Source organism: Schistosoma mansoni, chromosome 5 (genome assembly GCF_000237925.1).
Source record: "Schistosoma mansoni strain Puerto Rico chromosome 5, complete genome".
NCBI classification, from domain to species: domain Eukaryota; kingdom Metazoa; phylum Platyhelminthes; class Trematoda; order Strigeidida; family Schistosomatidae; genus Schistosoma; species Schistosoma mansoni.
The window spans coordinates 6,695,125-6,707,806 of record NC_031499.1 but is presented as its reverse complement, the minus strand read 5'-3'; the positions used below and the strand labels follow the sequence as shown (position 1 = coordinate 6,707,806).

The 12,682-nt window shown below is 35.0% G+C and overlaps 1 protein-coding gene and 1 non-coding gene across 2 annotated transcripts; both read right to left on the bottom strand.

Moving 5' to 3' along the window:
- Positions 1–1,876: 1,876 nt before the first annotated feature.
- Positions 1,877–1,949, bottom strand: Smp_tRNA_01607_Met_CAT.1.1. Its single transcript has one exon. It is a non-coding gene (tRNA).
- Positions 1,950–9,952: 8,003 nt separating this feature from the next.
- Positions 9,953–11,041, bottom strand: Smp_192400 (hypothetical protein; the record flags this gene model as incomplete). Its single annotated transcript, XM_018797757.1, has 1 exon — positions 9,953–11,041. One exon carries the CDS (start codon positions 11,039–11,041, stop codon positions 9,953–9,955), a length of 1,089 nt encoding a protein of 362 aa, XP_018652767.1.
- Positions 11,042–12,682: the final 1,641 nt, after the last annotated feature.

Below are 12,682 nucleotides of genomic sequence, written 5' to 3'. Positions count from 1 at the left end.
AGGTTTTCCATGATGGTCTAGCTTCAATTGATACATGATCTCCACTATTAAAATTACTACAATATCCACAAAAAACCTTTCTGAAGGTCTACATGTCATTTTTAATTCCATGTCAATTAATATCATCTAATATAATTTCACCTAAATTAGTTCATAATACTAACTCGGAATCCGTAAGGGAAGTGGAAAAAGAGGAAGGCCGAGGAACACATTATGTCGGGAAATAGAAGCAGATATGAAAAGGATGAATAGTAACTGAAAAGGATTGCCCAGGACATGGTTAGGTGGGGAAAACTTGTGTGCGGCCTATGCTCCTCCATGAAGGGTAACAGACGTAAGTAAGTAAGTAGTTCGTATGTACTTTTATTTTCAATCTATTCATTCATCGGTTTATTAGCTAGTTAGGTTTTTTTCTTTCCTTTTCTTTTAAATATGAAGACCCTTCAGAAGGGGTTTCTTTTTTTAGAGATTTTAATAATCTTTTATAGTTGGATTCATGAACCAATTGAAGTTAGACTACCATAGAAAACGTGGAAACATTGGATGATCGCTTCGTTCCAATGTGGGACTCCTCAGCAGAGCTCATCCATGATCCCGTCTTACGAGATCCGAACCCAGGGCCTATCCGTCTCGCGAGCGAACGCTTAACCACTAGACCACTGAGCCAGCTGACATCCGACGGAGTTAATGTCCAACTTCAACCAATCCACGAAGTTGAGCGACACATCCATCAATATCTTCAGTAAGTTACTATCTCACAATACACCTGGTTCAACTTCACTGGTTACTGTTTCTCACTAGAACTCCACGAAATACCTCTTGAAGCCAGTCACTAATGAGTATATGTTGATTCATATCAAAAGGGGTTTTTGTAGATATTATAATAACTTTAATAGTTAATATCATGGATCAACTGAAGTTAGACCGCCATGGAAAACCTGGAAGCATTGGATGAAATAATATTTATCATAATTTCTCATAGTAACTAATATTTTCAAGAATCAATAAATATACGAAAAATATTGATTTATTATTTATATTGATTAGCTGATATTGATTTCTCATATTACTTATATAGAATTGAAAGGGTAACAATGTTATGTATAAGTTTGTCTATAAAAAGTAAGAATTAAACATATGATTCTTCTTTAATAACTATTATCATTGAAAGATATGGATATATATATGACACTATGGAGTTATTTCTGTGATATAATTTTGGATAGTGGCTTGTAGTGGAATCCAGTTGGACGCGCGTTTCGTCCTATTTGGAACTCGTCAGCTGGATGTACTTGCATCTCAAAGTTGACGATCACTCTGGGACTTGAACATCAGTACCGTTCACTTCAAACGCTATCGCATTATTCACTTAGCTACTGAATCCTGATAGCCACTTGTTTGTGCAATGGGGTGAAGTTTAAATTCACTTGATAGACATTTGCTAACAAGAGACTGACCAATTGCAGTCCTAAATAACAATGGGAAGATACAAGTAAACAATACCAAGTGGATTGATATAATATATACTGCTCTAGTTAATTAAATGGATACTTGAATTGAAAATTAGTTCTTCAGTTAGTTGTAAAGCTTTAAATTTTCATCAACACTTCAGGTGGTATGCTAGCAGCAGGGCTTCACCGATCAGATGATTGACTGGTTGATTGTCACCCAGACGACTGACGCGTCGAACAATTTGAGAGAGGGCATGCAGTCTCCGAGTGAGCGAGTCAGACGGTCGGTCAGTTGCACACGCGACAGTTCGTGAGTGCATATGGGATTGGAGTGAGTGACAATGCAAGCGGTATTGTTGATGTGAGTGTGAGTGTGTTCATGTTCATGTTGGACACATGTTGGGCATAGATATTTGTCAAAAGCCTGCCCCAGGTGAGACTCGAACTCACGACCTTCAGATTATGAGACTGACGCGCTAACCTACTGCGCTACTAGGGCGCGGCCGTTCGCCCGCGACCCACTATACCCACACACACACATTCACATCTACAACACAACAAACATTTACACAACTAACTTACAATCAACAAATCTGTTCACCTCAACAACAACAAACCAAACAACTACTACTAACTACACCATCACCAACAAACAATAATACCAGTAATACCAACGCTTCATAATCCTACTACCACCATTACTACTCACTCATCGTACAACGTTGATATCTACCACTAACACTAATCCACAACCAACATGACTTCCACTACTCCAGTAACACTACATGATTTCACGTTCACGCACAAATATATACAATCGATTTGTTAATATACTTCCACCCACCATTCAGTACTCACTTGTACTGTTATGGAAAATTTCACAACGTAAAACCGAAAATCTGTTTCTCACGTTCAGTCATGTTTCTAATGTGAACGGTGTACGTAACATAACATATTATGTATATTTTCTTCCGTATTAATTTAGATGGACAATTGGGTTAATGAACGTGAGACATGGAGAATTTGAGAACGATTGACCTGAGATATTATTTAGGACTTTAAAAATTTCTACGAGAGATTACCTTTCTTTTAACTTAATATGATCAACGATTCAACAAACTATAGTTCACTTACAAACCTCAGAACTGAAGTTAGTTAATGTTACGTCCTTGATCTGTCCCCCCACTTTCGTGCAGAGGATAACTTGTCTAATGTAGATTAACACCTTGACGTGATAGGCTGACTGGCTTAACCTTCAGGCTAGTATGAGTGAGTTCGAAGTTGGGGTAGAAAGATGAAAACTATTCTATCACCTGATTGGCTAACAAGCATGCGCGCAAGAGAGAAGACAAGACAACTGGAACACTACTCGCTTTATTCCAATCCCGATCTGGTATCCGATTTCAGATTAGTGTAGAAAGATACATGAATAAATAGATGACTAACCTGATCACAATGTACAATAGGAAAATACAATTATGTCCAAAACTAGGGGATTAGCTTAGAAAATAGAGCACAAAAGGTTACGTCTAAATTACAATAGATTTGGAACAGAAAAGGCTATGACAGTGATTCATACATCAAACGAAAGCTTATGATCTGTAGAATAGTCTAGGTGTGAAAGTAAATGTTACTGTCATGCAAGCTTTGAATTAAATGAGATAACGTCCCCAAAAATAGCTTCCGTAGTTTGTTAAGGTTTCTTGTTTCGCTGTTCACATCAGCTAATTGATCCATTCTAAACTGATCTTAATTTTGCAAGTCCTTGAGTTGCATAATTCACCTAACTACTTTATTATCTATGGGAATAATACATACATATTGAACGGCTTTTTTTGTTATTTAGTTCAGGTATATAAAACACTAATCTTGGCCCCCAAATGCCCTGGTAAGGCCGAGAGTGGGGAGAGTCTGCTCCCCCTCTCGAAATGCTCTCATATGGCCACGCGAATATATAGCCTCTGCCAGGGAAGTCCTACTCACTGCCTTCTCGTGGCGGGGGTGTTGTTCACAAAAGTGAGAGGACGAAAAGCGAATGTCCGGCGCTTTAACCGGGTTGGTGGATGTGGAGGATCCACCTAGGGGAGTTGGAAAACCCTCATTCCAAGCCAATGGTGTACATGAACTCCAGTATCCTGAGGTAACAAATGGTGTATGAATCAATCGTTGGTCACCGGCTACCATAGGACTGCACCTCTTTACGATGCTTCACTGCATAGTGAACTAGACCTTTAGGTCAAAGGCTCCGGGTGTGGCCTCTTAAAAAAACCACCTGCTTCGGTCTGTGCACCCAGGCAGTATCATAGCCCTCACACAATTAAATGAAACACCGTTGGATCCTGATTCAGTGATCTGGAAGTTACGAGTTCACGCGCGAGACTGAAGGTCATTGATTCGAATCCTGTGTACAGGATTGTGGATGTCAATACTAGAACGAAATGACTGCCCAGAGCTTCTATTCTTAATGTCAATCTAAACTCAACAATCTCTACAACTCTATACTGATAATAGCAATGCTACTTAGCTTGCCTTTTAATCACTCATGATAATCCATTTTAATAAAGCATAGTTTATCTTCATGAATTCATTTAATCAACTAGATAATCAATGAAAAGTGCTGTATGTCTTATGAATTAGATAGTGACTTGCCATAATGATGTTTGTTCGGAATCAGTCATTTTTTTTATAATTTTCAATAAAAATTCATTATCTCCGTTATTTGTCATGCTTAACTAATCTCTAATAATATCAAGATTTAGTAATATGGTTAATAGAAGTTGCCAAAACTTCATTACAATCAATCGATATTTATTGAAATTAACATGCAGAAAGAAAGAAAAAAGAGCAAGTAAGTCTACTAGGTAACAATATAGGAGAACATACTTACTTACGCCTGTTACCCTTCGTGGAGGAGCATAGGCCGCTCACCAACATTCTCCATCCAACTCTGTCCCAAACAATCCTTTCAATTTCTTTCCAGTTAACATTCATCCATTTCATATCTGCTTCTATTTCCTAGAGTAATGTGTTCTTTCGCCTTCTTCGTTTCCGTTTCCCTTCAGGATTACAAGTTAGGGATTGAGTCGTGATGCACATTGGTGAGTTCCTTAATGTATGTCCTATCCACTTCCAACGTCTTTTCCTAATTTCCTCTTCAACTGGGAGCTGGTTTATTCTCTCCCACAGAAGGCTGTTGCTGATGGTAACCGGTGAGTGAATGTTGAGTATTTTGCGTAGACAATTGTTTATGAATACTTGTACCTTATTGACGATGGTTGTAGTGGTTCTCCGTGTTTCAGCTCCATACACTAGGACTGTCTTGGCATTCTTATTGAAGATTCTCACTTTGATATTAGTTGACAGTCGTTTTGAGTTCCATATGTTCTCCAATCGCAGGAATGCGACAGTTGCTTTGCCATTACTGTTACTTTTTAAGTTAAGAGTTGAAGATTTAGAGTTGGGATTAATGTTATGAGTTTAGAATTGGAGTATGGGAATAGGGTTGACAGGTGTGTTATTTACAATCTACGAAGAAAGAATGAAGTAATTTTAATAGTTGAAATCATGAGTCAATTAAAGCTAGACCACAATGGAAAACGTGGAAGCACTGGACAGCCGTTTCGTCCCATTGTGGGACTCCTCAGCAGTGCGTATCCGCGATCCCGCCTCGCGAGATCCGAACCCAGGACCTATCAGTTTCGCGCGCGAGCGCTTAACCACTAGACCACTGAGCCGGCAGGCATCCAACGGTGTTAATGTCTCATATTTTTTAACACTTCCTTGTTTATTCTATGATATTAAGAAATTGATTTTTATCATAATTTCACACTTTCTAAACATTATGGAAAAATATTTTTTTTGGTAACTATTCATTTGATATGAAAAGTCACCCAAATGCGTTACAAGACAAGCCCTCACATGGAATCCTGAAGGCCAAAGGAAAAGAGGAAGACCAAGGAACACATTATGCCGAGAAACGGAAACAGATATGAGATGAATGAACAAGAACTGGACAGAACTAGAAAGGAAAGCTCAGGACAGAGTGGGTTAGAGAATGCTGGTCGTTGGCCTATGCTCCATTGGGTGTAACAGGCGTAAGTAAGTAAGACATTAACATCGTTGAATCCCGGTTCAGTGTTCCCGCTCGAGACCAAAATTCCTGATTTAAAGTCCCATTTGCACGATCATAGATGCCAACTGCTAAGCAGTCCTATACTAAGAACATCTGTATGAACAGTTGGAAGATTTCAAAAAAAAATATTGAAGCACAATGTATTTACAATCATAACCATGGTACTTCCATATCATTTGATTTGATATGGGTTTTTTTTACAATCAATAAAAAAGTCATGTTCTATATTACATAGATCATATGAATATTGTAAAAAAAACCCAAACAATATCAATAATAGTACTATCCTTTTTAGGCAATATGTAAAAGGGAGAGAGAAGGAAGGAAAGAAGGAGAGAGAGAGAGAAAGTGTAATGTCACAAGATTATCAACAGTACAATTTTAACTTGGATGTCTTTTAATGGGGGCTATATTATTAATGTACAATTAGTTCAAATGGTTATTATTATTGTTTATCATTATACTTATATGGTGTGGTCTACTTATATCCATATAAGTAGTATATGGTGATGGTCAGACATAGAATGTATTATAGCAGAAGATCGATAAAGAAAAAAAAACAGGAATGAAGCGCAATCGGTACGAAAATGCATGAACAATCATATCAGAGAAGATGGACTGATATTTGCAGAAGGAACAGTCAAGATTGAGACAATTGATTGTTATATTGCAAATTAACTGTTTACTACTGTAGGGTTATCAGAATTTAGTGAGATAGTTCATTGTTCCAACCCATATTCTTGTGCACTACACTTATCTTCTTTTATTGATTTACTTCTCTCTTCTTGATAAATCTTGCTAATTGAATAGTATACTCGGATCCTAAGCTATTCTCGTAACCCCCAAGCTAAATCTACTCAGTAACTTGAACACCAGAGAAAAGACACAAGGTATAAGAGAAGAACTTTACTCCAAAGATTCATTTTATGTACAGAAAATATAGGTGTTTTTATAGTATTTTAGAAATCCTTAGGTTATCCCGAACATTGTATAATTGTACTGAATATAGAAGCAGTATACTATTCAACTAATCAGAAACTCTATGTTAGGATGGCTCGTTGGTAAACTCTAGGAAGCCTCAAGAAGCCCAGGAAGAGCCGAAGACATTCCATCCAATTTCGTGCAAATTCATTTTCAATGCTAATTGCAAGTCTCATAATTTCAAATAGAAGTATTGATCAATAAAAATGGATAGTGGTTAGCAGTGGTATCCAGGACGCACGTTTCGTCTTATTTGGGACTCGTCAGATGGATGTACCTGCATCTAAAAGTTGATGTTCACTCTGGGACTTGAACCCAGTAACGTTTACTGAGATGCAGGTACACTCAGCTACCGAGTCCCAAAGAGAACGAAACACTCGTCGAACTGGTTTCCATTGCTAGTCACTATCCATCTTTGCTTATAAAGCTTGTGAATTTACGCTATATCGAGGCAATACGCATAGTATGCACATATGCCAATTAGAGACTGACCAGTTGCAGTCCTAAACATCAATGAGAAGATTCAAACAGACAATACCGAGTGAATTTGAAAATGTTGATTCTAAAAATAGTTTTAATCCTTACAATAAGTAAGATCAAGGTAGAATCACCATTTATGAATTAAAGGATAAAGTGTGATGCTAATAATGATAAAAATCATAAGTTTTAATTGTTAGTTAGTAATTCACATGTTTTTGTCAAATTAAGTACAGATTGACTAAACGGATGATATAATATGGGATAAATTTGTAGTTTCAGTGAATGCTTTTGGAGATGCTGAATTCTTCCAAGGTAATTGGTTTCATTGGGAAGCTTTCATTGTCATTCTAAAGAATATCTTCAGAAATTACTTGATGTAGAAGTGAAAAAACCCATAGAACTATCCTTAACAACACGTTCCCAATTCAACAGTCAGATTTACGGATAGATCAAAGGAACTCAAATGGGATCCGCTATATCACGTCAAATCGCAGAAGCTTTGAGCCTAACAAATTCATTAGATGTCTAGCTAGTCAATATATCGTCGAAAAATCGACACCAGAAATCAAGAAATGGAGCGTCCTATATAATATGTGAGAAATATCTCAGGAACTATTACAAAGATCCTAAAGCCCTTTGTATCAAAGTCACTCACAACCTAACACAGTCACTGCATTCGAATCTATGGAGAATAAAAAACACAACAGTAAAAGACAAATGCAATGTCGTTTACCAAAAAATCTGTGCTCCATTCCCCTACCCATAAGGAGCATAGATCAGCATTGAGGTGACATTATATACTCTCACAGTTATAAATACATACAGACAATCATGAACACAAATTCGACAACAATTTGAGTTGGCAAAACTCAAGAATCCCGTAGAATTTCTGAAAAGGTGGCATTAATCCATTCTGCGAACTCATACGGAAAATATCGATCAATCACAAGGTCAGAACTCGGCCAACAAAGACAACCAACATGAGTCCAAAGACAACTGAAGATGATGAAATCTACGAAGACAGTCAATAAAAAAACAAAGTGTTCACTATGAATCTCTACAATAGTTATGGAATAGCTAGAAGGCTTACTTCTACATGATGTAGGCGCCAAAACTATTTTACCACAATCTGTTGACTGACGTTATTAACAATGACATGAAGCAAATGACTGATGTAAATTCTTAGATTATTCTAAAACATATTCTAAGTGCTTCATTAATTAAAATTAGTTCATTCCGAAAACAATCACAATATTTAAGAATTCTCTATAATCGGCCAACTTAAAAACTATAACAGTTTCAGAAGGGGTTTTGTGGATATTATAGTAATTTCAATAGTTGAAATCATGAGTCAATTGAAGCTAGATTGAAGCTAGTCTGTTGTAAGATAGTGACTCACTGAACACAATAATGGATGTGTCAGTCAATTTCGTGGGTCGGTTGAAGTGGATATCATGAGTCAATTGAAGCTAGACTACCATGAAAAACCTGGAAGCACTGCTTGACGGCCGTTTCGTCCTATTGTGAGACTCCTCAGCAGTGTGCATCCACGATCCCCGTTCTTCCACGTTTTCCATAGTGGTCTAGCTTCAATTGATTCATGACCTCACTTATTAAAATTACTATAATATCCACAAAAACCTCTTCTGATATTAATCAACATATGCTCACTAGCGACTGGCTTCAAGAGGTATTTCTTGAAGTTCTAGTGAGAAGCAATGACCAGTAGAGTTGAACCAGGTGTGTTGTAAGATATTAACTCACTGAACACAATAATGGATGTGTCACTGAATTTCGTGAATCGGTTAAAGTTAGACATTAACACCATCAGATGCCATCTCAATAGTCCTAGAGGTTAAGCGTTCGCACGCGAAACTGATAGATCCTGGTTTCAAATCCCATGAAGCGGTATCATCGATGTACACTGCCACAGAGGAGTCCCATAATCGTTCAATACTTCCAGGTTTTGATTCTCCTAATCTTTAGAAAATAGTATCATCAAAAAAAAATGAAAAATTCTCTTTGTTAAACTATCATTTATTGATTTTTTATAAATAAGATTCATTATCAAAGAATTAGAATGTACTATTCTGGAAAGTTATCTGTATACAAAGAATAATAATAATAATAATAGTAATATATATACATACAGACAATAAGTGTCATACATTCATATAAACATTTATGAATATGTAAATCTAATCAATATACACTTCAGAGAAACGTATATACCATTACATATTACATAATCACACATTATACAAAAAAAATTTTTTTCTTTTCGCTTAGTAACAGCAAAACAGAGTAAACAAAGAAGGGTATAAATGTGTGCTTTGTTTGTTTGTCTGTTTTTAAAGAAAAAAAGATAATAGTAACAATTATATACAGTTAAATAGATCAGAATATAACTAGAAATAACACAAAGAATACTTATCTCTCTATATATAGATTATTTACATATATGAATGATAAAGCTAATAGTCATTCATAAACATAACTTCTACCTGAAGTTTGTACTGCTGCTGATGATGATGTCGTTCAGTAGGATGATGAAAACTCCACGACCAAAAACCATCCAGCTCAAAGAACAAAACTTCATCAAAATCATTCATCTGAACTACAAAATCTTTGCCACCATCTCATATAACTAAGTATTATCATACACAATATTGTTCGTATGTTTGTTTTCAGACCATCACTTTCATGAATAACAACGTAAACAGTGATAAACTACTACTATATATACATATAATCATTACTCATGTTTATTGTTCAATCTTTCATATTAACCAATACTACTGACTAATAGTATTTAAGTAGTTAGTTGAATGCAAATATATAAACTGATGAAATAAGATCTACTGAAAGAATGCATTGGTAATTAGTCTTTTAATGTTGACATTATTGGTTATGTATTATTATTTAACCATTGAAGGACACGATTATGTGATGAATGCCAAAAATCAGTCAATTCTAAATTGAACATTTCTTCTAAATGATCAATAGTTTTCATAAAATCATTATCTTCATTTTTGAAATCATCAGTAGGGTTTCTATCTATCTGTATATGACGTTTTGATTCAAATGATTGACATTTTTTACATTCTCCAATGGAATTAGTAAGTTCATTGAGAGAGGATTGTTGACCTTCATTATTATTATTATGGTGATGATGATGATGATGGTGATGATGGTGATGATGATGGTGATAATGAATATGATGATGATGATGATGAGGATATTTATCCCGGAAATGAGGGAGATTATCAGTATCGCTTTGAAATGAATCAATTTTCTCTGTAACTTCAGTGATTAATGAATCCCTACGTGATTGTTGTTGTTGTTGTTGCTGTTGTCCAACATCATCAATATGATTATCAGTATCATCTGCTTTCTTCAATGATTCTTCATTTGTTAAATTCATTTCCTTATCTGTATTATGATTTTGACATGGATCATATTGATGACAATGATGATGATAGAAATGATGATGATGATAATATGAATGATGCCTATGATGTGCATAATCTGGTTCTTGATGATGTATAGAAAAATCTTCATCTAATAAATTTATATTAAATTTATTTGCTTTCCTATCTGTAGCTGGTGATTGAGATGAACATGTCTTTAACCATATACTCCAATTAGAATCATCATTTTCTGAAGTATCATTTGATAGAATTGGTATACTATAAGATGATAATTCACTTAAACCAGATAATGGTATAATATCTGTATCTAATGAATCATCAAGCCACATTAATGATGATTGATTTATCATTGTTGACTCTTTTCGATGATCATTATGATTATGATTATCATGATTAGGTAATAATTCAGGATTCATTTCATCTTGTAAATTATCAATCATATCATCATGTATAATTGATTGATTATTGATTTTTTCTTCATGGGAATAAATAATAGAGAAATTACTTTTTATATCATCATTTTCATAATCCATAATTAATGAATTTGTTGGGATATGCAATTCCATTATTGTCAATGACAATGTTCAGTTAATTTATGATTGACCATAATCTTACATGGATCTCTATCTTGTATACACATCGATATAATGAAGGATATATGTGATTAAACCCCTCATATTACCATCATCATTTACCAAAATCATCATCACCACCTCTGATGAATTTTGGCATTCTAATAATCAACAGATGAAATGTATAAAGTTAAAATGGATGAGTTTCAACCAATCATAAATCGAGTTATAATTGGACCAATCAAATTCATGTATTATTCAATCATTTGACCAACTTATTAACCAATAGAATTTTAGATCAATCAATTCTATACACATATCTATCATTTAGAAATTTCAATTCTAAATATGATAGTTATCAGTGGTGATGATACAAGTAAACAATATCAAGTGAATTTAAAGTTCATTCTATTATGCAAACAAGTGACTATGAAGATTTAGTAGCTAAGTGGATAATGCTGAAATGGTATTTAAAGTGAACGGTAGTTCGTTCGAATCCCAGAGTAAAAATCAAATCTGGGATATAGGTACATCCAGCTGACGAGTCCCAAATAGGATAAAACAAGTGTCCTAAACTCCACTACTAGCCACTATCCATCTTTGCTTTATCAAGCTTGTGAATTAAGACTATATCAATGCAATACGCACAGGATCTACATATACCAATAAGAGACTGATCAATTGTAGTCCTAAACATCATTGAGAAGATAAAAGTAAACATAACCAAAGGGAATTTGAACTTATGTACATTTCCTACCCTAAACATAAGTTTCATGTTCATTTTGTATATATATATATATATGATACATTTTTTTTAACCTTATAAAGTATAGTGACCCTACAGTTCCATCTGGTATATTACTGGGATGTTTAATTTCAGTCTTAATTGTGATAGTTTATGATAAATTTCTTGTTTTAGTTAAATACCATGGTTAGTAAACATTAGAAGTGATGTGAACAGAGAAATAAGAAGCCTTGACAAACTACGAAAGCTATGTTTGGAGACGTTATCTCATTTAATTCAAAGCTTGCATGACAGTAACATTTACTTTCACACCTAGACTATTCTACAGGTCATAAGCTTTCGTTTGATGTATGAATCACTGTCATAGCCTTTTCTGTTACAAAGCTATTACAATTTAGACGTAACCCTTTATGCTCTATTTTCTAAGCTAATCCCCTAGTTTTGGACATAATTGTATTTTCCTATTGTACATTGTGATCAGGTTAGTCATCTATTTATTCATGTATCTTTCTACACTAATCTGAAATCGGATACCAGATCGGGATTGGAATAAAGCGAGTAGTGTTCCAGTTGTCTTGTCTTCTCTCTCGCGCCCGTGCTTGTTAGCCAATCAGGTGATAGAATAGTTTTCATCTTTCTACCCCAACTTCGAACTCACTCATACTAGCCTGAAGGTTAAGCCAGTCAGCCTATCACGTCAAGTTGTTAATCTACATTAGACAAGTTATCCTCGGCACGAGAGTGGGTAGACAGATCAAAGACGTAGCAAGAAGTTAAATGGATAAATCAAACAAAAGAGTAAACTTGTCTACTTTATAAATGTTTGTTGACATGAACATTGAATATTGTCTATAAATATGTCAAACTCTTACTAGATGTATCCCTTCAGA